The sequence below is a fragment of the Saccostrea cucullata genome, unplaced genomic scaffold, assembly GCF_032062105.1.
Source record: "Saccostrea cucullata isolate Sc308-1 unplaced genomic scaffold, CSIRO_AGI_Scuc_v1 ctg360, whole genome shotgun sequence".
NCBI classification, from domain to species: domain Eukaryota; kingdom Metazoa; phylum Mollusca; class Bivalvia; order Ostreida; family Ostreidae; genus Saccostrea; species Saccostrea cuccullata.
This window is the reverse complement of record NW_026928375.1, coordinates 32,408-59,903: the sequence shown is the minus strand read 5'-3', so window position 1 is coordinate 59,903 and position 27,496 is coordinate 32,408. Positions and strand designations below refer to the sequence as shown.

Here is a 27,496-nt window from a genome sequence, read left to right as displayed (position 1 = left end):
GAAAGACACTTTACTCTGAAATAGACAACACTTTTTGGGACTTAATTTTAAATTGGCACATTTAAGTCTCTCAAAAACTTTTCTCAAGTTTTGTAATTGTCCTTGAAAATCTTTGGAAAATACAACTATATCATCTAAGTACACTAGGCACACTTTCCATGAGAGACCATTAAGAACTTTCTCCATGAGTCTTTCGAATGTGGCTGGCGCATTGCATAGGCCAAAGGCCATGACAGTAAACTGCCAAAGTCCTCCACCTGGGAATGAAAATGCTTTTTTTGGGCGGTCTGCCTCAGAAATACCAACTTGCCAGTACCCGGACTTTAAATCAAGAGTACTGTAGAATTCGGCACCAGATAGGGCATCTAGGGTATCATCAATTCTGGGCAAGGGGTGAGAATCTTTCTTAGTAATGTCGTTGAGTTGACGGAAGTCGACACAAAATCTTAAGGGATAATGTTTTTTGGCTTCAATTTTAGACACACACACATTGTGGAAATTTTTAGTATTTGGTTTTCTTGTATGTCACTGTCATTGACTGGTTCACAGTTGGCGGCAATGGTATTTTTGTAAATTTTGCAAGGCTCATCTTGCAAGTTTAGTATTCGCAGTGGTACAATACCTTTACTAGGATTTACTAAAGACCTAGCAATCATAAGACCTTGTTTTTCAACAAAAGTATTGGTTGGCTCCAATAAGGCAGCACATTTGTTGATATGACCAGTGGATCTACCAGGAACTATCATTTCAGTTCCAGGAGGAACAACAACGTTCTCTGTCACAGTAATTCTGCAACAGGCAGGTACTTCATTAGAGTATCTGAAACATGGAATTTTGTCGCCTTGCACATCAAGACAACTTTTGCTTAATAGCACATCACATTTGTTGGCAGTCAGAAAATCTATACCAAGGATGACATCATTATTTATGTCAGCCACAAGAACATCATGGGAAAATTTGTGCTGGTCAATTTGTATTTCAACTCGAGTCTGACCAATGAAAGAGGAAGTGGTTCCAGTTGCAGTAACCAATTTTGTATTGACCGGGGTAATTTTTGTGTGTTTGGAGGGATTTATGGTTTTAAATGATTTTTCACTCAAAATGGTAACACTGGATCCAGTGTCCACTAATAATGACATAGGGGTATCCTGCACTTTGGCAGCAATGAACAATCCCTCATCCCCGGACATGGTTTCATTTACTAACACTGTTGAGGGCCATTTTGAGGAAGTCGATCTGAGGCCCCCAGATGCGACCTCATCTCGTTTCCCGGATTCTGTTGATTTCTTGTGTCAGGTCTTGGCTGGTTTTGTCTGTTGTTGTTAAAGTATTTGTTATTTGGTTTCCATTTGGATTGAACAGGTCTTGGTTCATTGTGGTTTTGGGGAGGGTATCCGTATTGGGGTTGTGAGTTGACATTTACTAATTTTCTGATCTCCCTGGTTAGAGATCCTATCTCGTTTTTAACTTCTGAAAAACCTTTTCTAATAAGGTCTAATGAATCACAGTCATTGGTCTTGTTTGGTTTTTCATTGACAAATCTAACTGTTCGGTTTGAACCTCGTTGTCTGTCTGCTAAATGGTGTGTCTCCAGTCTAATGGCTTGGGCCTCTGCCTCGTCAATGTCATTTGGATTGGCTTCTCTGATTCTCAGTCTAATGTCACTGTCAGGAATGGAATCAATAAAATGGTCCCTAGCAAGAATCTTGGTAAGTGAGGATGGTGCGTCTGGGTAAGCGTGTCTTGTTAACTTTTTAATAGACTGGGCAAGTTCAGATATGGATTCATCTTTATTTCTTACTCTAGTTTGGAGTTGAGCACGATAAATCTCGGCTCGGCCATGGGATCCAAAACGTGTCGTAAGGGCTTTGACTAAATGGTTATAGTCACGTCTCTCTGTACTGGACAACTCACTAAGGGTGGCACGGGCATTGCCTTTCAAGGAGCTTGCTAGGTGTAATGATTTTTGATGATAATCCCACCTATTTAATTCACACAAAATTTCAAATTGGGCTAAATATTCATCTAGGTCCTCAGACCCATCAAAACATTGTGGTTTGGTTTGTGGAAATCCCCCAACTTGGCTATGATGGTGTGGTAAGGGCTGTTTAGTAGAAATTTCTGGGTAGGAAATGGGAGAAGGATTCAATGCATTTTGATTGAAAGGTACCTGGGGACTGACAGGAGAAGACTGGGGTTTGGAATTTTCTGATTCAACCTTCTGTTGGATTTCCCCTATTCTTTGTTTCATGTTTGAGAGTTGTTCATCAAAATCATTTTTCATGAGATTTACATCTCTGGTAATTTGGAATTGCACCTTAAACATATTTCTGTTGGTTTCATCACACATATTTCTGAATTGCTTGGTCAATTCACATTGCATTTCTTTAAATTCATTTACTAAAGCTTTAGTAATATTTTTGGTAGGGTCAACTGGTAATTGGACACCTTCTCCAGCACCAGCAGAGATGCTGCGGTCAGCAGGGGAGATTTTCTGGATCACTATCATTCATGGTAGAATGATTTTCATCACTTGGTTTAAAGAACACTTCATTGGACTCAATGGAAATATCCATTGTAAAATTATTTGGAATAATAAAAATGTTTATAAAAATATTCTTGTGAACTTTAGTCTTGTTTGTCAACTGCAAGGTACAGAAAAAAAAAATTCAATCAATTTTCTACAATCCCACTTCTGACACCAATGTAACGAAAATTATATATTTGATTAATAATAAATATGCCTTGTCTTAAATATTTGTAATAGACCCGGTATAAATAACTCTACAGCTTTTCGTTATAATAATACGTGGGCTCTGTACCTTTAGACAGTCAACAAAACAAGAGAAAGTCTTTGTATAAAAGAAACATGTAATAATTTATTGTATAAAAGTACATAAAATTAACGCGATATTTGGAACCTCCAGGATACTTTGGGAATGTGTAAAAATAGAAGGTGCACCACTCTGGAAGCGAAGGTGCAACGATATGGAAATGAAGGGGTGGTAGCAGACGTTAATTGCTAATGTAAACAAATATATGTCAGGAGTATATAAGGGAAACTCTGGTAACTGGAGAAGGTGCACACTATTACAATTAAATAGTCACCTTCTGTAATTTGGATGGGTTATTGAATAACACCTTCTGGGCCATTCTAAGGCTCCGTAATCACAATCTAACTCTGGCAAATGTAAATTCCAAACTGGTACCTACAACGGGCCTCTCTGTTTATAAACACAGAAGAGTTACGTCATTATCCAATCAGCGATCGTCTAACAAACAAGGTAGCACGTGCGAAACTTCAAGCCGAAGTAATGAAAAACAGAGGGAAATCGAAGCACATTAGGGCTGTAAACATGGATTATGGATAAAATATCGCTTATGGTGGATGGTAAAACATGAAATAAACACAGGTAAGCACTACTGTGCGTAATGACACATATTTAATGCCACAAGGGTCGAGAACAACATCCCGAACGAATGTAAACAACACAGTCCTTGTGAAACGGCATGTTTCTACTTTCGCTTTCAATTAAATCTAATAGATTATAAATAAATTGGCATCAACACAAATAATCACTTGAAATATGGTATCTACACACCGTAGTAATTTGTAAATATCCATGCTAAGGTAAAATAATAATACATAAGTAATAACTATGGTTAGCACAAGGTACAGGCCCACCTAAATTCATAACAATAATAATTGTATCTGATTGAGATGTTCACCAAAGCACCACGCTGGAAATGAAGATGGAACGATAAGGAAATGAGTTCGATGGTAGCAGACGTTGATAATTAAAAAAAAAAATGTGTCAGGGGTGTATGGGATATATGTTATTCTGGTAACTAGAAAAGGTGTGCACTTTTAAAAGGAAATATTCACCATCTGTAATTGAGAGGGGTTATTAAACAACACATCCTGGGCCATTTTACTCTTGGTCAAAAGCTTTGTAATCTTTCTGTGTTCTGGGAAATCTAAAACCGAATCTGGTTTCTTCAACAGGTCTGTCTGTTTATAAACACCGGCTAAGTCATAATCCAATAAGAGATCGGCTAACAAACAAAGCAGTCCGTGTGAAACTTTGAGCTGAAGTAGTCAAACTCCGAGGGATATCTAAGCGCATTAGGGCTGTACACGTTAATTATGGATAAAATATCGCTTATGGTGAATGTTAAAATAAATAAAATAAAATAAACACAGGTAAACACTTCTGTGGTCAATGACCCATATTTAATGCCACAGAGGCAGAGGACAACATCCAGAACGAATGTAAGCAACTCATTCAGCCATTGTGAATTAGCTTTCCAATGGCATATGAAAAAATTGGCATAAAACACATACAATCTCTTAAAATATAGTAACTACACTGATATATAATCATAAGTGATAATCATAATTTCCTCAATTTACAGACTATTTCAAATTCATAATAACAAAAAAGTCAGCAATGAAGCATTTTTCATTCAGCAAAATAGGAGCCATAAGTAAAAGAAATATATTGATATGAAAAACACGATGATACTTGAATACTTGATACCTGATAACATTTGAATTCCTTTTATTTCATAGAAATTTTTGAAGATTTCCATTTTCTTTTAAGTGTTCACTTTCAATGTCTTCCTCTGTTTTTTCTTTTAGAAATTTGTTAGTTATCTCTATTTCATTCTGATTAGCCAAGGCATCCTTCCGACAAATTGCTTGTTTTACCTAAAATATACATAATGTTTATTAGCATATCATTTAAGGCCAATGTTTTAGATTTTAAAGAATTGCAGAACTTTTTTTTTAGAGTGATCCTCTATTTCAATGAGGTGATTCAATTTTATAATGAAAAAAAATGTCAAACTGTACACTGTATATTTACTATATATAGGCTCAGTTTATAAAAATTTGAACATTGTGAAAATATTGATGTAATGACCTCATCTTTTCATCTTCATCTTTTATAGTAACTAATATTCAGCAAACCTGAAAGTTATATAAATATATTCTACCAACCACGCCTCGCGTGTTTGTACATGAAAAAAGGACACATAGAAAAGATAAGTAGAGTACCTAAAATATCAAAATCGAAACTTTACATATAGAGTGGTTTAAATGGATGCTTAATCTGTGAAAATTTCAAAATTGTTTTATGATGCAGACCTATTGAAAATGTTTTAAAAGTTGTTGTTTTAAAAGCATTTTCCGTAATTTAGCATTCCATGCATGTTTGGACTGTCAAACAATACTTGAATATGGAACTTTCTAAATAGTTTGCTTTTTAAGACAGCATGTATCAAACATTTTTTTCTGTACTGTATACCGTTCTGATTCCGTTAAAACTTTAATAATTTTATGGAAATTCTTGGGGTCAGAAATTTATGAGTCAGAACAAGAGCTCTGCAATTTTGAAAAAATAAATTGGAAACTGATATTTTGAAATAACTTTGATTTGTTGTTGGAAAATTGAAATAAAAATTAAGCAAGGTTTGCATGTACTTTTCTTTATAATATGCTGTGTTTCAAGAAGCACAGATAAATAGTATAATAGGTGGGCTCAAGTCATCCTCTGCAAATAAAACCCCGGTAAAGCAATGTCAAGTACTGGTGGAGAGGAATAGAAAAAAAAATCCCCATCCAAGATTTGAAAACTTTTTTTTACTTTACATGTTTGTATAATTTTATACACAACGTAAATGCTACATCCATCAATCTTTGCATATCTTTATTTAATCGCTATTCATTATATTAAATAATAATTATAACATATTTTTTTTACGATCTCGAAAATTTATTTACCCAAAATATATACTTTTACAGGACTAGACAGCTATTTTGTCAGAAAGGTTAAGTTATTACTTATAAATCATAAACATGTAGGCCTGTAAAATAAAGAATATTTAGGGACGAGGTTGAGTACTTCTTATATGTACGTACGTACTTTGAAATCTAGATTGAAACGGTACTAATTATTTCGCATCTATAGTTTAAAGTGTTTTCTATGCGAATTGGTACGTTTATTGTGATATTTAACTGATTCGATTCATAGAGACCAAGTCATAGACGTATAAAATAACTTAGTTCAGGAATACGTACATGTAAATTGATTTAGTTGTTGGTTTTTTCCCAATTAGTCTATGGCCAAATATAAGTGAAACAATTTTAAGGTCAATGAGGTATTCAAAAACTGTTTTATCGATCAGTTTTCAAGGAGCAAAGGTATTAAAAATAAACTAAATGTTAATTACCATTTAATAATTATTTGACGGATTGTTAATACTTATATAACATTTTGAGACGTTTCTCTATTTTCTTACAAGCCATTTCTACAACTTGTGTCAAGTAAATTTTATGTTTGTATAATCTGAAGTTTTCTATTTTTTCTTCTACCTAACATTAACATTAAGACTGTAACCCTGACACTCGCTTAGTAAAAAGGACGTGGAAATAAATTGCTATCAAGATGTACAGGTCCAGTTTTTCGGATTGAACAACATGCAAAATAATAAAAAAAATGATGTTCATAATATTGTTAAGATCACTTCTTCTTTTAACAATATCATTATTTTAGCAAACTGTACGTACTGTGCGCATTATATTTTACAGCTCTAGCAAATGATGTTATAAATGTGAACACATTTAAGTAAAACAAACAAGTCAACACAATATTGCTTTTTACATATTGATTGCTTTTAAATCAATGTTTTATCTGAGAATATTTTAGAGTCACCGTGGTGATATGAGGCAGACCTATAAAAATGTGTTAATGTAGTTGATTTTTCTTTCCGGAATTAAGCATTCTATACATATGTTGACTGTCATATAATACTTAAACAGGGGTATTTTCTCAAACTTTTGGTATGTTTTTTAAGCTGCCATATATCCAACATTGATTTCCACTTCTAGTATACAATTTTGATTCAGTTTAAACCTCAGTTTAAACTTTTATTAAGTTTTGAAATCCTCGAGGCCTAATACAATTTAAAAAAAAAACCTTGCTATTTTTACTAAAAGCATATTTTAAACCTTAAACATGTGTCATATTGTATATTATTCTGGAAGGGAAAATACTTACATTTTTTCTGTGTTTGAGGAGAACTATGAATACCAAGATCAGTATCGCTACACAAGCAGCTATGCCAATAATGTGACCATCGTTTAAACCATCGTTTAAACTGAAAAAAAACAAAACTATTTATTATTATATTATTATTAACATGGTGTATTCTTGGTATAGACTTAAAGTTAATTTGAAGATATATCGCAGATGTTTAATCAATTAACTAATAGCAGACCTATTTTTGTATTCTTATGAAGCAGAATTAGAACAAAACCTTAAGCGTTAAAATAAGAAAGCACTTGCTGCGGCATTAAGTTTGACATTCAAATATATCGACGACGCGTTGTCAATTAACAATGGCAATTTCCATTCCTACGTCGATACGATATATCCTGGAGAGCTTGAGATAAAGATACCACATAGTCTGTTTCATACTTGGAAATTTTACTTGAAAAAGACCTTAATGGTTATCTCACGACCAAGCTACATGTGCATGATAAACGGGATTACTTTAACTTTTCTATCGACAGCTTCCATTACTGATGCTGCAATATATCTTCATCACCTGCATACGGAGTGTATATTTCTCAGTTGGTTCGATACTCAAGAGCATGCTCTTCCTATAAACATTTTTTAAAGTGGTGTAAGTTATTGAAAAGCTAGTTAATGAAACAATAATATCAGCAGTCTCGTTTTAAGTCATCATTTTGTAAGTTCTATGGGCGATACAATAACCTTGTTAGCAAATATAGTTTATCATTGAGTCAAATGCTAACTGACGTTTATCATACTAATTGTTAGTCCATTATATATATATTGAATTAACTACGGATTTCCCGTTATTTCCCGACCATAAGGAGCACACGGCGGGTGTGACTGGTCAGAAGGGGATGCTCACTCATCAATGGCACCTGACCCATCTCTGATGTTTCTTAGCTCCTTTTTTGTATTATTTATAGACTTTGATATTGAATACTGTTCGTTATCTCCATATCATTCTTTCAATACTTTGTAAATGAAGAATTGCCTTTGACCTTGGATTAAAAAATACCAGAGTCTGACACATTTTTTCATATTTTAAAGTTATACATAATGATTGTCAAGCATAACAAATCGATAAATGTGTTGCCTTCACCTTTTCTTTTGTCAACTTTCCATATATATGCTGCAACTTCAAGTGCCATTTTAACATGCATTTAGCAAATATCTCCAAGTAGATCTAATAAGCAAGGGTACGTAACGACTTTGTTGGCAATCTATTATCAAGTATTTAGACTGATTTTTTTTCATAGAAATTGTCATCTTATATTTTAAAATTGAATTTTCTACGGAGTTTTTGCCTAGGGGGAATGGTCGAAGGGAATAGTTACTTCTCCCAGAAATCTATATCATTTAATTTCTATGAAATACTTGATTCTGATTGGATAAAAAATTCTTTTGATACCTGCATCAATAAAATCTAGAGTTCGCTTGCACTAAGCAGCCGGAACTACTTTGACAGTCGTTACATGTATATTCCCGCTTCTAGATTATTTTTTGAAAAAATAATTAAATACTTATGCGTTAATAAATATTTTCCTGAATTTCGGAACCTGTCCGTTACGTTCCTGACTTACTTTCTACTTTCGTTTCATTTTGAATTATCCCCCTTTGCTAAACAAATGAAATCGTCTGCATGACGACAATATACAGTTACGGAAAAGAAGGGAAGAAATCGTTTAATCGGCATATGTTTGACTCTGAGATATCTGATATGAAACAATAGAACTCTGAAAAAATGTTTATTATGCTACCAAAGCGGGGAAAACCGTACGTAAATCTGTTAAATCGTGGGAAAAGAATGATCGAGAAAAGCGACACTGCGTGAGGACGGAATTCTTTAATCTTGAATTAGGTTCCTATCGGAAGCAGACTCTTTCAGATTTTACAGCATTGACAGGTTGTGATACGTATTTATATATTCGGTTTGAAATTCAATTGAAAAGATGCGCAAATGAAATCCAAAATTTCTGTGACCTAGAACTGTTAGGATATTTGAGTAGCTTCCCTTTACATTTACGAAATTAGAGAACTTACCGGTGAAATTGTACCCAGAGGGATAACAGAACAGATAAGTTTTTTGTGTTAAAGAAGTGTAAATTATTTCGGAGACTGTTGGTAATCACATGACAATATTTGAGAACGTTTTTCGTTAGCATCATGGTTAGAGGCTTAGAGCCATTTTGAATTTTCAGCAACGTTAACGTTATGGTGATGTATTAGTGCGCACTGTTTTTGATGCATAAATTTAATAGAAAAATGAAAGAAACTTTCATTTTATTAATTTAAAATCATAATTAAATAATAAGAAATTAATGTAATATTTTTTTCTTTGATCGATGTATCAAAGAAAAATTTAGACGGAAAACTTTTTCATCAATGCGCGTAGCGTCCAAATTTTTCTTTGATACATCGATCAAAGAAAAAAATATTACATTCATTTCTTAATGCAACTTTGACGTTTGCAGGGGTCCATGTTTGGGCTGCTTTAATTTTATTTTGTAAAAGGACATTTTGTGGTCATGCTTTTTTGGAAAAAAAATGTTTTAAAAATATCAAAGTACCCTTTACCATATTATTTTTCTATCAGTGCTCCTTGGTGCAATTGGTGATTATAAGATGAGGTTAAGGGGGGCTTAAAATATTTCACCATGCATTATTTACATAAGCTAATATTGATATAGAACAGTTTTTCACAATAAATTTCATTTCATTTTTTTTTTAAATATAAACTTTCAATAATGAGATCTTAACCAAACATGTAGATTTAAATAACATTTATCAAGATCAAAAGACTTTAATAAAAAATAAAAAGTACATAAAAAGATTCAAAATAGGAGCAGAGCAAACACAGGCACCCATATCATCAGAGGTGGTATCAGGAGCCATGGAGGAATAAGACTCCACTGCTGACCTGTCACACCCTCCGTGTGTTTCTTGTCATGATCGGAAGAGCGGAAAAATTATGTCAACTTCTTTAAACAATAGAGTGAAAAGAATTAATTAAGTTGTAAGGCTCGCATGCTATTAAGATAAATTATGTTTTATATTTATAATGAGTATAAAGATACTTTTTTATGTTTGTGCTATTGAAAAACATGTTATTTAGAATTAATTTCTGCCAATATTCACCGGTCGTTTGTCAATTTTTTTTATACAATTAAATATCATTTCGAATAATTGTTACATCAAATAAAAATAAGATCATCAGAAATTACCCCCCTTGCCATGAACGGCATTTCAATCAATTGAGCTAATTGAAAAATGTCTCTTCATGCAATTCACTAATCACTAAAGAGAGGAAGGGTATTGTCCGAAGACGGTAAGAAAACTGTCAACTATGTATACCTTCCTCCAAGGAAGACGGTAATAAGAGAATGAGAAGACAATGAGAGACGCCACTTAAACGTGACGATACATAAGATACTATTTTATGCAATAAAAACATTTTTGCGTTAATTTTGCAATTCATAGAGATAATATGGATGGCATACATTCATAAAGTAGCTTTACAGGATTTCTTCTTTCATCTCTTTCAAGGTAAATGTATATATTCCAAATTCACTTCCCCATCCGGTTTGAACGACTTTGAAATATTAAAGCAGAGAGTACCTCTTTTTTTTTTCAGAAGTATGTAGAAAACACCTCTCAAAAACTCAAAAACAAATCACCTTTTTACATACTTACAAAAAATGGTTTGTTTCTGGTTTCTTTTCTTCTGTTTGTGTTGTTGATTCGCTTTCTTCATCTTCTTGCGATGATCGCAGCTTAAAACATTTTGACTCTAAATGTAAAGGCAATAAAAGTTGATGAATAAGTTATAAATCCACTTTCCTCTCTTTCTCTCAATCTCTCAGATCAAAACAATTCAAGTATTTTGCACAAGTAATAATAAGCATCAGGGAAAACATAAGGTCTTTTTTGTTTGTGACCTTAAAGGATTGAACACTTGCATGCACATGCATATGTAAGGTATAAGACATTTAACAAAGCAATGCTGCTTCGTCCATGATATTGTTATTTGTGTTAATTTACCATTGAAATAATTCTTGCACAATATTTACTATCCATGCTTTCATTTAAGCTAGGGTCATACTTTCAAATATTTCTGTCAATCTGATAATTTTTTTTTGATTTGAATACCTTGAATAAGTCATAAACTAAGTAAAACATCCATAAAAGACATAACTTTTCAGGTTTATTTTCATACATCATATCTCAGAGTAGGTACCTCTAAAATTAAGTAGCAGAATTGAACATAAAGAAGTAAGATATCATTTTAATTCAACTATGAACCAAATCACTTCAAATCTATATTAAAACTTATGAAATTCAAAAATATTCATTTTACCAAGAGAAAATTTGAAATCTTTTTTCTTTATTTAAACAAATTAATGGTGAATCTGTCCATGTCCTTCAGAAAAACAAGAGGCCCATGGGCCACATCGCTCACCTGAGAAGCTTTGACCATTCTGTTCTTTACTAGATTTCACCCTTGTTATACATAATGCATCCCCACCTTACCCCACTGACCATAATTTAGACATTTTGAAATCTACACTACCCCATGATCCTTCCATGGGCACATATGTTTCAGCTTTTTTGGCCCAGTGGTTCCTGAGAAGAAGATTTTCAAAGATTTTTCCTATATATTTCTATTTAAAACTTTGATTCCCTTTAATGGCCCTGCCCTTCCCCCGGGGGTCATGATTCCTACAAATTAGAATTTACACTACCCCAGAATGCTTCCACATAAGCTTCACTTTTTCTGGCCCAGTGGTTCTTGAAAAGAAGATTTTCAAAGATTTTTACTTTATATTTCTATATAAAACTTTGATTCCCCATTGTGGCCCTGCCCTTCCCCCGGGTGTCATTATTTGAACAATTTAGAATCTACATTATACCAGGATGCTTCCACATAAGTTTCAGTTTTTCTGGCCCTGTGGTTCCTGAGAAGAAGATTTTCAAAGATTTTTCCTATATATTTCTATATAAAACTTTGATACCCCATTGTGCCCCCCCCCCTTCCCCTGGGGGTCATGATTGAACAATTTAGAATCTACACTATACCAGGATGCTTCCACATAAGTTTCAGCTTTTCTGGCCCAGTGGTTCTTGAGAAGATTTTCTAAGATTTTTCCTATATATTTCTATATAAAACTTTGATTCCCCATTGTGGCTCCATCCATCCCCCGGGGGTCATTATTTGAACAATTTAGAATCTACAATATACCAGGATGCTTCCACATAAGTTTCAGCTTTTCTGGCCCAGTGGTTCTTGAGAAGAAGATTTTTCAAAGATTTTTCCTATATATTTCTATGTAAAACTTTGATTCCCCATGGTGGCCCCACCCTTCCCCCGGGGGTCATGATTTGAACAATTTAGAATCTTCACTATACCAGGATGCTTCCACATAAGTTTCAGCTTTTCTGGCCCTGTGGTTCTTGAGAAGAAGATTTTCAAAGATTTTTCCTATATATTTCTATATAAAACTTTGATTCCCCATTGTGGCCCCGCCCTTCCCCCGGGGGTCATGATTGAACAATTTAGAATCTACACTATACCAGGATGCTTCCACATAAGTTTCAGCTTTTCTGGCCCAGTGGTTCTTGAGAAGAAGATTTTCAAAGATTTTTCCTATATATTTCTATATAAAACTTTGATTCCCTATAATGGCCCCGCCCTTCCCCCGGGGGTCATGATTTGAACAATTTAGAATCTACATTATACCAGGATGCTTCCACAAAAGTTTCAGCTTTTCTGGCCCAGTGGTTCTTGAGAAGAAGATTTTCTAAGATTTTTCCTATATATTTCTATATAAAAATTGATTCCCCATTGTGGCCCCGCCCTTCCCCCCGGGGTCATGATTTGAACAATTTAGAATCTACATTATACCAGAATGCTACCACATAAGTTTCAACTTTACTAACCCAGTGGTTCTTGAGAAGAAGATTTTTTAATGACCCCACCCTATTTTTGTCTTTTCTTGATTATCTCCCCTTGCGAGGGGATATGTCCCTTCATTTTAACAATTTAAATTCCCCTTTACCCAAAGATGCTTTGTACCAAGTTTGGTCAAAATTGGCCCAGTGGTTCTTGAGAAGAAGTCGAAAATGTGAAAAGTTTACAGACGGACAGACGGACAGACAGACGGACGGACGGACGGCTAGACAGACGGACGGACGACGGACAAAATGTGATCAGAAAAGCTCACTTGAGCCTTCGGCTCAGGTGAGCTTAAAATCTCTATATATCTTATTTTTGGTAATTCTCAAAATCTAAAGTGTTTATATGCCATTTTTTCTTAAAAACTATTAAGAATTATATGTAAGGTTAACAAAAACACATACTTTATTAAAGTTGACCAGAGAAATTGAACGAAACAGCCTTTTCAACACGTATACCCCCATTTTTGGAATATCAATTTTGTTTCAATCATACTTTGCAAAATTAAAAAAGTAAACTTTGAAAAAATGATATAGGCTTAAAACCAATCAAAATTTAGTTTGTATAAAAAAAATTAAACAGCTTTAGGTTCATAAAGGCAATTAAGAATTTTATGTCTCTGTATGTACTTAACTACAAAGAGATCCTTTGGATATAGTGCAAAGTGTTTATTTCCATATAATAATGTATAAAAACAGCTTTGTATGCACAACGAAACTAAAACAAATAAATAAATATTTGCTATATTATTCTCCATCATCCAAAAAGATTTTTATTTCAATAGACAAGTGATAATCCGAATTTTATATTGGTGTGTGAAATTAAAACCGGATTTGTAAAAGTATGGACCTTCCTTAAAAACAAAATTCCAAAATTTCAAAATTCAAAATGCAAATTGGTACATCTTTTTTTTTTTCATTTAGCCTGTTAATGAGTTTAATTCTTTTGAGGATAAAACTGTATCATCTTTAGAATGTTTCATGTCAGATAACATTTCTTCTTGGTTTGCCTTTTTTATGAATTTATAGCAGCAATTTATTAAGCAGATGTTCATAAGATACCGAAAGCTTTTCGATAATAATATCTTCTCTGTTTCTCTTTAATCGCCATGTTCATAAGTTCCTGTGTGAGGTTTTTTTTTTCCAGATATAATAACATTTAGACCATATATTTCTTTTGATCTCACTAACTAGATATAACACCTTCTCTTTTTCATATAGTTCTGTGCCCTTTTGAATGCCAAATTCTCCATAGTCATAAAAAGTCCATTTTTGAAAAAAAAAAACAACACTGAAATTCTCTTCAATTTTTTTAATTCGATCTAAGCTAAAGTATTTAGAGATGGTATTTCAATCTACTTTAAATATTTAATTTTGAATAAATGTGCACACACACACCCCCAAATCTTACATCAAAGGACAGGCTTTTCTAACTACAAACAAAAACAACAAATCAAAAGATTAGAACTCTTCGATATCAAGCATTCAAAGCTTCTATTTGATGGATTTATTGGAGGTTTTGCTCGTCCTGGAATTAATGATCTATATAAAGAAATAAACACATTTGTATAACGTTTATATCAAATTGGGAATACGCATTTTTCACCGTTCGCTGTGATTCTTCGATTGTTCATAAATGACATATTCAAAAAATTCCCAAGCACTTTCTGTCGACGTTGACACTATCAAACTCTATGGGGCATATTTCGTTTGCCCGAGTTTTATTACTTCAAACAATTTTCTTTCAATGATTATGTCCTCAAGAGTGTAACTTTCTCCATAAGACATAACCATCAGGACCCGGTTGTATCAACGATTCATTAAATTTAATGAATCATTAAGCCTAATGAATAGTTAAATTCTTAATGATACATTAGTTAATGATGGCAAAGTGTGTTGTACAAAACATTTGTTAGAGTCTTATTACTTAATGAATCATTAAATATTTAAGAATTCATTAAAGATGTATTAACAGTAGAGGAATATCCCACAATGCAATGCATTGATACTTCCCGGGGCGTATCCATGGGCGTTTCCTTTGTTTACAAAATACCTATGATAAATAAGCTATCAATAAAATAGTTTTTTAAAAAATCAACTGAATAGAAATCGTTTTAATTATGACGTTAAGATTTAAAAAAAAATTGTGAATACGTACGTCATTTAACGAAGTCTGTGAGTGACTTGAAGGATATAGGCCTAACATAAAAAAAACGTCATCTCATAAAAAAAAAACTGCACTAGAATTACAGACGGAATTCAAATTAAATGTAATAAAAATCAGGGAGAGAAAATTAAATCTTGCTTAATTCATCTTTCAACTGTTATGGAGAGAAATATCGAGATCATAAATACATGTAGCGGGTGGGGGGGGGGGGGGGGTATGGAAGGGAAATACAACCAAAAGTCTGTGTATTTCGGTTTCATTTTCATTCTGTCTACTTGTATTACTGGCAGATGGGGGGAAGGTGCTCCGTCCATTTTTTTTTTCAGCTTTTAAATCTGGGGTCGACTCATTTTTTTTTCTTTTTTCCATAGTATTTATGTATTCTTATATGCACTATACCTGATTTAAGCTTATAATGTAACTCTTTTGTCTCAATAAGCTGTTCATATTCGTGCTTATTATATTTCGCTTTGATTTTTCTCTTCATTTACTCATATGTTGTTCTTTTCTTATAAATTCATTCTTAAATTCAGTCACACAAACAACGAAACTCGTTCAACGAATGTACATGTAGATATAATTATTATAATGGGAGGGGATTCCAGCAAAATTCAACTTATTTCTAACCATACTAATAGAAGAAAGTATCAATATCGTTAAAAGCAAAGTCATGAAGAATGTTCAATACAAACAATTAAGAAAAGGATAAAATACGGGAGAGTATCATGGCGCAAAATGGAATCACGTTTACCTTTTTGCGAAAAAGATTTCATATATGTATTGTATATGTAATTTTGTTCTGAATTTTTTTTGTAATAATTTATTAGTGTCTTTCCGACAATTTTCTAGATACAGACATAAGAACTTAAAATACGTTTATTCATAACTGAAATATGGTATGATGAGACATCATTTACTACAATGTAACTGGATCTTTCAATTATGATTTCTAAGAAAAAAAAAACTATTACATGTTTATAAAATGTTGGGTTGGTAGGCATGATTTAAAAAAAATACATAAAGGCAAATACTCGTATTTTAAAGATATTATATGTAAAGAAGGTTACAAGCTCTTTAATTCTACTCAAAATATATCTTTCTCAATGCAATGAAAAATTTATAACATCTTGACTTTAGCAATAAATAAAAAAAAATAAACCGTTAAAATATAGATCTCTGAAGCGATTTTTATATGTTCTTGTGATGTAAGTATCGGGCTTGTGGCAATATTTTTCAAAAATGAGAAAAAGTTAATTTTTTTAAATTAATTTACATGTAAGAAAATGTAAACACACAGAAAATGATAATATGTGCAAATATTTCGTGATGGTAGGCTGAAAGGAGTGTGTGTGGTAAGTGAGTGTGTGTGTGTGTGTGTGGGAGGGGGGGTTGCTATTACAATATATAAAATCTCTGATATATCATTCATATGCATGATTTTATTGATACCCGTAGACCATAAAATAGGAGCTGTATAATTTATTCTTTTACTGTTTACCTTTGTTACAAAGACCTAACCACCTCTTAGATGATGACGAAAGGAATGACGTCACTTATTTTACAATATACACGAAGGTATTTTGGATTCACTGGGATTACAGTTGGGAATTTTTATTTTGATTTGATTGAAAGAAGCATCTTTATACCTATAATTCTTTTCACAAGGTAGATGATGTATTTGTGATTCTGAATTTCTTTATTGTCTGTATTGAATGTTCGCCAGACCGTCCATTAGTCCTTTTTTCTTTACTTTTTAAAACGGTATCATTTCCGAATTTCCTCGTCCATAATGTGCAGTGAAAAAGGCTCACAAAAGGCAGTGGTTCTTCTGCTTCTGCCAAGCGGGGAAAACATCAAGTAGGCCGCCATACTTAATGATCACTTAATGAAGCCCCCTTACCTTCATTAAAATTGAGGAATTTAATGAAGGTTTAATGTACCGATTCGTTCATTAAAAAATTGATACAACGGAATTTAATGACACATTAAAAATAATCAGTTTAATGAAGCTTTAATCATTCATTAAATGTTGATACAACCGGATTCTGACAGAATTTTAATAAACATGTTCAGACCAAGATATCAGTGTGGTTCTTGTTTCAAAACTATCTCTCATCTATCCTAAAAGTTGGCATTGCATGCCTTTTGTTGACTTTAGTGATTGAATCTCTTTGAATGTACCGTCTGTTTACAAATTCTTATATATTGTATTCTTAAATCATGGAAAAAATATATAATAATTGGGCATTTTTATCTTTATTTTCAAGGGAGCCGGCATGGTTTAATTTGCAAGTTTTAAAATTTCCAAAGAAATTTCAAAGAAATGTTTGACAAATTCGTATTGATTTCAGACATTCTCCTTTTAAAACCTACAAGAACACACACGTAACTCATTCAGTATCATATAATTTACCTCTGAAATTATCCGGTCTTGTGTAATCTTGTGTAAAATACCTATAAATAATTGTGATATATGTTTTAGGTAAGATTCCTTTCTTTTTCCCCATTATACTTAATTATATTGATCAAATCTATGAAACTAGAATCACATAGTGATTTCTTTTAAAAAATATGTTTCTTTTCTGTACAACTAAAATAAAACAAAAATGTTTAAAATATATTTTGGGGAGGGGGGGATAAATTAAAGAGGTGGGATCCTGATATAATTTTTTTTCACGCATTTTAAAGTACAAAGGTTGATCCAAAAGTAATGCCACAACTCAAATAAAACCGCTACCAGTCAATGTAAAACAAGATTATTAAGGATGAAAGCTTCATTTCTTTCAAATCAAATCTGAAAACTTCAATTTAACATGATTTATACTTATCAAAATATCAGATTATATAAAACATGAGATAATGGTAGTCGCCGCAACTTAATAACGTCATCGGGCGGATACGCGCCGTCATACATTCAAACGCTTCCATTTGTTTCATTAAAATATTTGAGATTCATAAACGCGTTCTCAAATTTCACTTTTCTAATGAAAACATGGTACCCATCATACACTCACTCTTTTCATGATTAATTCCACTGTCAAGAATATTTTAACAGTTGTATAACTTATCTTCCTAACCGTCTGTCTTTTTTGACAACGTCACACACCGTTGAACGTTTCCATCCACCCCTTATCTTTCGGTCTTCATGTCATCTACTGAGCATACTATGACCCATCACAAACCCAAAATCGCTGAAACCATCTTAACAAATATTATTTACATTCTTTCCTCTGTGAGTCTGATAAATCATCGTTACTTTCTCTAATGGCGATATCTCAATTTTGAAGTAAGAAGAGGCCAATGGGCCACATCGCTCACCTGAGCAATGTGGCTATGAAAAAAAGCAGAAATCAGATTATTATTGAAATGTTTAAATTTTTCAAAAGAATTTTCATAAATATTTTTCTGTTAAACTTTGATCGGCCATTGTTGGCCCGCTCTACCCCGGGGTCATGATTTGTAGAAATCTGAATCTACACTACCTGAGGATGCTTCCCTATAAGTTTCAACTTTCCAGGCACAGTGATTCTTGAGAAGACTTTCAAAGAATTTTCCTTTATATGTCTATGTAAAACTTTGATCGGCTATTGTGGCCCCGCCTAGCTGCAGATCTGTAGCTCTCCGAAAAAATATGTATTGCTAGACCCCGTGGGTCATGATTTGAATATATCTTAATCTACACTACCTGAGGATGCTTCAATATAAGTTTCATCTTTCCTGGCACAGTGGTTCTTGAGAAGAAGATTTTAAAAGATTTTTCCTATATATTTCGATGTAAAAATTTGATTGGCCATTTTGGCCCCTTCCTACCCCCCAGGGGTCATGATAAGAATAAATTTGAATCTACACTACCTGGGGATGCTTCATGTTTCATTATTCCTGGCACAGTGGTTCTTGAGAAGAAGATTTTAAAACAATTTTCATTATTTCTGAATTATCTCAACTTGAATAGGAGCGTGGCCCTTCATTTGACAGAACTCGAATCTCCTTCACCTCAGGAAACATTGTGCAAAGTTTGGTTGAAATTGGCCCAGTTGTTCTTGAGATGAAGTCGAAAATGTAAAAGTTAACGACAACAATGACGACGACGACGACAGACAACGGACAAATTTTAATCAGAAAAGCTCGCTTCGGCTAAGGTGAGCGAAAATGGATTACAGTTTGATTTGGCGTTTTTTTGTTTTTTTTTTCATTTCGACATTTCCTTTTTTCAATGTAACGGAGTAAAACAGCGATATTTTCTTTATTAAAAAATAGCTTATGTTCTATGTTTTAAACATCCATAAAATAAATTCTGTTAAACATTAACAAATGCATATTTTGGTATATTATATAATATGACGCCAAATATAAAAGATATGGACACAGTGACATTACTTTTGGATCAACCCTCGTATATATTTTAAAGTGTTTAGTTTTTACACATATAGCTTCATTAAAAATCAAACCAAAAAAACTTGTCATTATGTCTCTTTTGGCACAACAGTTCATTTAATATGATGCAGATACTTAGAAATAAAGGTCCACACCAAAATATGCTCAAACGCTCAGGATCGAACCTCCTTAATTTAATATATCCGGGTAAACATTTAATCTCCATTTGAAGCAGCTTTGCTTTAGCACAGCACTTTATGAATTCCACTTTCCGATGTAGCAATTTTATGTCCACAGAATTTTTAAGTAGCCATCACCCTTTACCAGGACTTTGGACCTGCTGCCGAAAGACAGGTGGGTTTACCACTTAAGAAACATACAACATCTAACATACTTTTACAGGACTCTGCTGTACTTACTTTTATAAGCTGTATTTGATTCGTAAAATCCTTTGCAATCAATTGAATTATTTGTGCAATTTGTATATAGATTCTTTTGAATCCTTGCTCCATAAAAAGTGTATTGGGCACAATAATCTACAAATAAGAAGAAAATGATTTTGTCATGTTCCATGTAGCTTAAACAAAATGTTATATGGAAGGCGGAACTTGCAGCGCTTAACTTCGAGAGACGTCAGAAGATTCTTAAAGCCAATGCCTTTAGTTAATTATTCATGTTTTTTATTGAATTTCTATTGAGATTTCAATATGTTATGCTGTATATAAGATGTGTTAATTATAGCAGTTTTGTGACATAGAGCCTACATTTCGTATGGAAACAAAAAAGAGAAACAAATGCTACTTTCATGCTCATCTTAATTGATTTTGTGTGCTATAATAAAAAACTCGATATGCAAACCCTGCATATATATCCAAGAATTTGTTATCGCAAGATTTTGTGAGAAGCACAGTTTGCAATCAAAAGTTGTTCGCTTCTTTCTTAAAAAGATAAATTAAACGTATCCTAAATTTGTATTCAATTGGTGTGTGTAAATGTAAATTACTTACTTAGTCTCATTTTTGGTGCACAAAATTCTACTGTGTTGTTAAGAAAATCATTCACTAGACAGTGGTAGGTATATTTTTCTTTAGGGCAGCATGACTGTTCTTTGCCTTCACAAGACATTTCTTTTGCTTTCATATTCCAATCATTTTCATTTAGAGGACAGGATGAAACAATTGTGACTGTTTCTCTACTTTCTGGACAATACATGGCCGTTGTATATTGAGTCTAAAATACAAATGTATATTTTTTGGAGAAAACATCTACTACATGTTTGTAGGGTATCTTTCTACATGAAATGCGCAATAAACGAGGAGTACTTAGGCTACAAAGTCAAATCAAGAAAGATCTTAACACTAACCAAAAGTGTGTTTTTGGAATAGGAGAACATATATCAAGATTTGTATATTGAGACTATTTCGTTTATTTTAAACAAGAAGGGACCTGTCTTATTTCAGCAGTGAAAATGTTATTAGAGGATGGACTATTTGTGAACAAAGACCATTGTTGTAAACTTTGTAACATTGAGTAAATTGATTGAAATAATAAATTCAGTTACTTATTCTTGGTATATAATGTGAAGAATATTTTATCCCAACATAAATTGTGTAATTAACTGGAAATTATTTCGTGGCTTTTCTTCAATTGTATTTCTTTAGTACTTACCAACAAGCAAAAGAAAAGTATGAATAATATCCATTTTCCGTTTTTTAAAACACCAGATCCTTGGAAATAGGTATGATAGGAAATTTGATCTGAAATACAATCACAAAAATGACCTGCTGGAAGAGATTATTAACATTTTAACATTTCAAAACGAGTTATAAATATTTTTTCACATACAAAAACTCGGGGGTGAGAGGTGCATGTAATGGGGGTGGAGATACTGATGTATATGGCTTGATATAAGTGTTGAAAAACATCAAATCTGTGAGTACTGGACTTTTACGAGAAGCGCTGACTTTCACAATCGACGCTTACTTTTACACAGATTAAATGTACGGGAGCTCGTTTTTAATATAAATATTGAAATAAACAGTTGGTAATTAGATACGATTAATTTGGTCATTTAACATTAGTTTACTCTTAGTTAAGTATAGTTACTGTATATTGTATTTTTTTTAAGTTTTGACTTAAGTAAATAAAAACATTTTTACTATAAATTTCAAATAGATATGTTTTATTATCTTAATATCCTACAACCATTTTTCTGACGTCTTTAGTAAATTATAGTTAACTATAATATAGACAATTTTTGTTATAGTTGCAACCGCCCTTTTTAAAACCCCTACACAATCCACAAATTGTTGTTTTAGCTCTCTATAACACATGTTCATATTGTATACCATGTAAGCGCTCTAAATACAATTTTTACTTTTAAATTTTTCTTTGGCTAGATTATACGTAGGAGGAAAATGCAATTGACTAAATAATCCATGAATTCACTCTATCTGTTGATTATTTTAAACACATTTGATATAGTCTTGTTTGTAGTCATACCGGTATTAATTTTCCTTTTCTGATGTTTTGTTCGGGAAAAAACTGCAAATTATTCACTGCATTAAATTTAATGACAAGAGAATTTTGGGTTGTGTATTTTTTGACTTGACCCCCCCCCCCCCCCCCCCCCCCCCCCCCCCCCCCCCCCCTAGAAAAAAAAATTCAGGATCCGTGCGAGTTCATATATGAATGATTATAATTTTAACCCAAAAGTGAATACAATGACGTATTGTTTTAGTGTTAGATTTATTAATTTATTTAATAAATCTATGATATATTTCATGCTTTTAATTTGTAAATAAATGTATTGATAAAGAATATATAAAGGTCACCAAAGGTAGAACAGGTAGTACCTGTACTTAATTATTATAGCCTTGGGGTATGAAGGTTCTGGTCTTTGGTCTTTGGTTTGTAGTATCCATCATTTTCATTGGTTTGGACATTGTAAGGTTGTGTTTTATTGGTTTACTTATTTTTTCCCTCCAAAAGTTGTTGTTTTTATGGTCATTCTTTGTCCAGTCTTTCAGTAGAGAGGGCCATATTCATAGATTTGATAATTCAGACTTTTTGACATTTGACTTAGACGATATTTCTCTCTATTAAGGTAAGCTAATATTTATATACTAATTCTAATATGATTTCTAATATTTGATTTAACTGTAAAGTCTGTAATTTTGCCAAAGTTAATTCCATAGCACTTTCACGGTTAGAATCTGATTGAGAGATAGAATTTCTGAGTAACTGTTTTATTGATGCAGATAGTAGTTTTTATTTAAATAGATATGTAGATATTTTTATGATAGGTTTACTTATGTAAACTATGGTAATTTGTAGTTATATGATATGATCTGGACCTTGTGAGCCATACTGAGTCAGACACTCTATTGATTGGGAGAGGCTCAATCCCATAGATTGGTATGCTATTATTGTTTTATATATTTTATGATATCCTAAAAGAGTAAAGTCTGTGTAGACGTTATTGTAACATGTAGATCAATATTGTTGTATAAAGGTTTTATGATTTTTCAAAGAGTATAATATTGAAAGGGAGCATTATTCTATTTTATAATGTGTAATGTGAAGAGTTACCTCCCTTTATGCAGCGTATCTGTTAACCGCAAATTGTAGTAACTATATTGATACGGATATGTTAGAATATTTTATGCTATGTGTTTATTATTTGTTATTATAAATTTCAGGGCATTTTCCTTTATCCTGTTTCCTATTTTCCATTTCTGTGTTCATCTGTATGTGAATAAATGGAGATGTTATGAACCCTGAAACGGACTTACTTATACTTCTATTATAACTAAGAAACCGTTACAGTATGATCAGGAACACATGGTATTGTTAATTACGCATGTACGACCCTTGTGTTTTGAATGATCACACAAGCAGTAGCCTATACTATAATTTCAATCTCTTAAAAATTGAAAACTTAATATTCATTGTTTCATGACTTTCCGGATTAAACAATACTTTATCAATACTGTGAATACAGTTACAATAGTATTTCCCCCTATTTTCTCGTAATTTTTCATTTTGATAATTTGACTTTGTGTAGGCCTCAGAACCGGAGGCTGGGGGCATCATCCGGAAATATGATGATGAATGATGATGAATGCCTTTTGCTAGGTGACAAAATTTATCCAAACTGACATCCAATCCAGGCACGTAGCATCGTTTTTGAAATTAAGGGGAGGGGGCAGCCTGAGATCTGAGATAATTTATTTGACTTACCTGTTAAAGTTGAAAAGCAAAAAATAAATAAATTAATAAAAAATTGCCCAAACTCGAAAGTAGGAGAGGCAAACTTTTTTCAATGCCAACTTCTTTCAGTAACAATTTTTCTTTACATTCAATACTACATTTCCCTAATGTCGACTTCCTGTAGTATCAAGTTTGGGGGAGAGGGGGGGGGGTGAGGGGCAACCATCCTTTTAATGTACATTTCCAATAGTTAAAGTAATGTTGGGGAAAAAAGTGCCCCCCCCCTTGCTACGTGCCTGCAATCACAACCCCTTTCACTATACATGGTAGGGGTGTTATAGATATAAGGAAATTGTCAGAAATTGCATGAATAGCCTGATTTAAGAAGACGTGTACGGTAGAGCGCACAATATGTAAAATCAAAACGTAAATATTTGAGTAGTGTGTGGAGAAAACGTAGATATAAATTACGACGAGTTTTTTTTTATATTGTATATGGCCTCATTTATAGAAGACATTGAAAATGAAACATTTTATTACAATTTTTTTTTCTTCAATCAATATAATGAGTATAAGTTTGAAATTTTAAAGTTATTTTTAATTGAAAAGTTGATGCTTAGATTGGTATGATATATAGCTTCATTTATTTGAAACACTAGTTACTGTACTTTTAGAATTTTCGATCACTTTTTGGTAATATGTCTTTTGTTAACTGAAAAGGTAAAATCACTTCTTTTCTTAAAGAAATCCCAATCAATATAAATGTTAACGTCTCTATTTGAGGGAACAAATTCTTATACTGGACGTAAAGAACATGCAATCAATCAAGCAGACAATAATTTTCATCGTGTGATCGTCAACTTTAAAATTCATCTTCGATCGTACTTTTATTTTGGATTTAATTATATCCACAGAATAAATGAATATTATCAATTCTGTGCCTCCTTACATAAGGCAGGTTTAAATGTAAATGTAAGCGTCGATTGTAAAAGTCAGCGCTTCCTGTAAAAGTCCATTATTTGTGTGTTTTCCAATTGGCATCATTATTTACTGATCTTCTTTCACATGCACGTTTATTGAATCAATAGTTCATGGACTTTTTCCTCGTATGGCAGCTCTCTCTTGAATGAGTATTGGTGACATAAATATTTAAAGAATGATTAATAATCTAAGGGGGACTGGGGTTTTATTTTGTAAAACTACAAAAGCGAAACTCTTCAATTTTATACCATATAAATTTACATTAATTATACATTGTACTGTACAAGTTGTTTTGGGGAAATTATAACCGCCCGTTTTTAGCGTCTATTACTCCACCTTGGCGATTACTAGGGAATTAGCTCAACACTCGTAATATTTTCCACATTTATTAAAGTTCATAAAACAAATAACAACAATCTGGGGAATAGGCTACTCTTCACTCCGTACAATATGTATATGGGGAAACTCGCTAGGTAATTTACTAAACAGACAGACAGGCGGACCTTATGACAATGAGGTAAACGTTACGGCTTATACGGACACTTCTTAATCTACATGTATCTTTTCTCCTGCTCTGATTCTAACTAACTTACTATATTTTATTAAGTAACATTTTATAAAACATCTACTTTACTTTGATTGACATGTCCAATTATAAATTAATCAATATGTTCTATCCAATCACTGTCAATCTTTATTACTCAAGACTGACCATCGCTAAAGGTTAACGTCCATTACTTGACCTGCGTTAATCCTCTAATTGCTACCTGAACGTTTTAACTCAGTTAGTGTCAAACACTCTTTTGATCTTGAAATATATTGTCCATCTGTCCACACTATCTGATAAGTATTTGTCCTTAAGCAATATTTAATGGCTTTGATTTATTATTTCATTGTTACAATTAATACTTTTTATAAACATTGAGTTACATTTTATCACTTCCGTATCAAGAAGAATTTCACAAGATTGCGTATGTTAAATACATTAATCAATAAACAAGCCGAAAATGGAAAATATATAGGAATGTGCAAAATATACATTTTGCACGGTCATAATACCCTCTTGCTCCCCAAAGGATTCTCCGAATCCGTTAAAAAAATGAAAGAAGCAAGTAAAAATTTAAAATAAAAATCAGTGACTATGTAAAAAAAAAATTGGGGAATGGAGTGAAGAGTAAAAAAATGAATACAATTTGTAAACATGACTTAAAATATACAAAGCTGTATCATTGAATGAATTGTAGTTACGGTAGATTATGAATGAAATTAGTTAAATTGGTTAAAAGTTTGTTCTTTATTTGAGATATGCGTAGTCTATAGAATTTGTTGACGGATTTCCATCTCTAATTCACCTTCACGTGACTAAACCGCTCGTATGTGGATCCAAGGGGTGTGTGGAATGTATCACAGTCTAACATGTGTCCACGGAATCTTTAAAAGTCCATCTCTTTGTCGGATCATCCATGAATCAGTAAACACATGTATCAATTAAAATTCTTATAATAAACTTTGGTAAATTCGTTTAATTCAATCGGATTAACAAAATATAATTCAGGCATAATAAGTGACAAGGGTGACCATTTGCATAAACACTGTCGCTGTTTTACTGACACTTTTACATGTAACCATTAAATTCATATTTTATAGACCGAAAATCATCAGTTTTTCATGTCACCTACTAAAATATTTTATTACTCAAATTTTTTTTTAACAGTTCTTCTTAAAATTTTCGTAAACTCAATTTCAATCTCAACTGAGATTAATAAGAATATTTTCTTCATTTTTGAGCAACCTTCTTCGAAATTTCAACAAATCTACTCATGTGCAATCAAGAGAGTGTGAATTAAATGAATTGAAATTAAAATCAAATCAATATTTCAGAAAAGCAGCTTGTAGCAGATACCACTCTTTGTTTTAAATGCACAATTACAAATAAACAAGTTAAAAATAATCTAAACTCATTTTCAAGATACGTGATCATTTAAATTTTGTAGCCGAATGAAACTTCATTTTTTTAAGGGGGGTGGGGAAGTGTCTGGGTTTAACGACCAAGCTCGTCACTTCTTGCTCGCTAAACTTTTAACAGAGTCAAAATATGGGTGACGAGTCCATATTTCGAGCCTGTTTGACATAAATAAAGTAAATTTTGAATTTAATTGATTTCTACTCATAAGTTTGAATATTTAATTTTTGTTTTGCTTCATCATTTTCTACGATTTCTCTGCCTTTTCCGCGCGCTTTTAACACGAAAATATTCTTGAACCAACTCTTTCGGAATATTTTCTTCTGGTTCCCATGAATTTTCTTTGCTGCTAAACCCTTCCCATTTAATACGGAGATGTCTTTTTCCTCGAATAATTTTGTCGTTAATTATTTTCTCGACATTGTATGTTGGTTCGTTTTCGTCGTCTACGTTATCGTCTTCCGCATCTGACTGATTATCAGCTTCACTACTTGAGTCATCTGCTTGTGATGGCTCGTCGTCACTGGAACTCAGCTCTTCATCTTCATCCGGTAGAGGATCTAATCTGTTTGTGGGGCGGATTTCAGGATCATGGAAAGGTTTCAGATCATCCGCATGTGCAGCAGATTTGAGCTCTGTGTTGTCAGCACACTTTCTGAGATTGTAGGTGTTGTTATTATTGTCCTCAATAATGAAGAATGGACCAATCCACTTGTTACAAAGTTTAGGTGTTAAACCCACTTGCTTCTTCTTTGACCTCAGCCACAC

The 27,496-nt window shown here is 32.7% G+C and overlaps 1 protein-coding gene across 1 annotated transcript in view; it reads right to left on the bottom strand.

Moving 5' to 3' along the window:
• Positions 1 to 4,541: 4,541 nt before the first annotated feature.
• LOC134277373 (uncharacterized) overlaps positions 4,542 to 27,496 on the bottom strand; it is a 37,218-nt gene continuing 14,263 nt past the window's right edge. Inside the window, exons 3-8 of the mRNA XM_062759717.1 lie at positions 21,241 to 21,329; positions 20,580 to 20,802; positions 19,992 to 20,108; positions 10,773 to 10,869; positions 7,062 to 7,161; positions 4,542 to 4,711 (exon numbers count right to left, since the gene is read on the bottom strand). Coding sequence (XP_062615701.1) covers positions 4,568 to 4,711; positions 7,062 to 7,161; positions 10,773 to 10,869; positions 19,992 to 20,108; positions 20,580 to 20,802; positions 21,241 to 21,329 — 770 coding nt within the window. The 3' untranslated portion in view covers positions 4,542 to 4,567. The remainder of the gene's footprint in view (positions 4,712 to 7,061; positions 7,162 to 10,772; positions 10,870 to 19,991; positions 20,109 to 20,579; positions 20,803 to 21,240; positions 21,330 to 27,496) is intronic.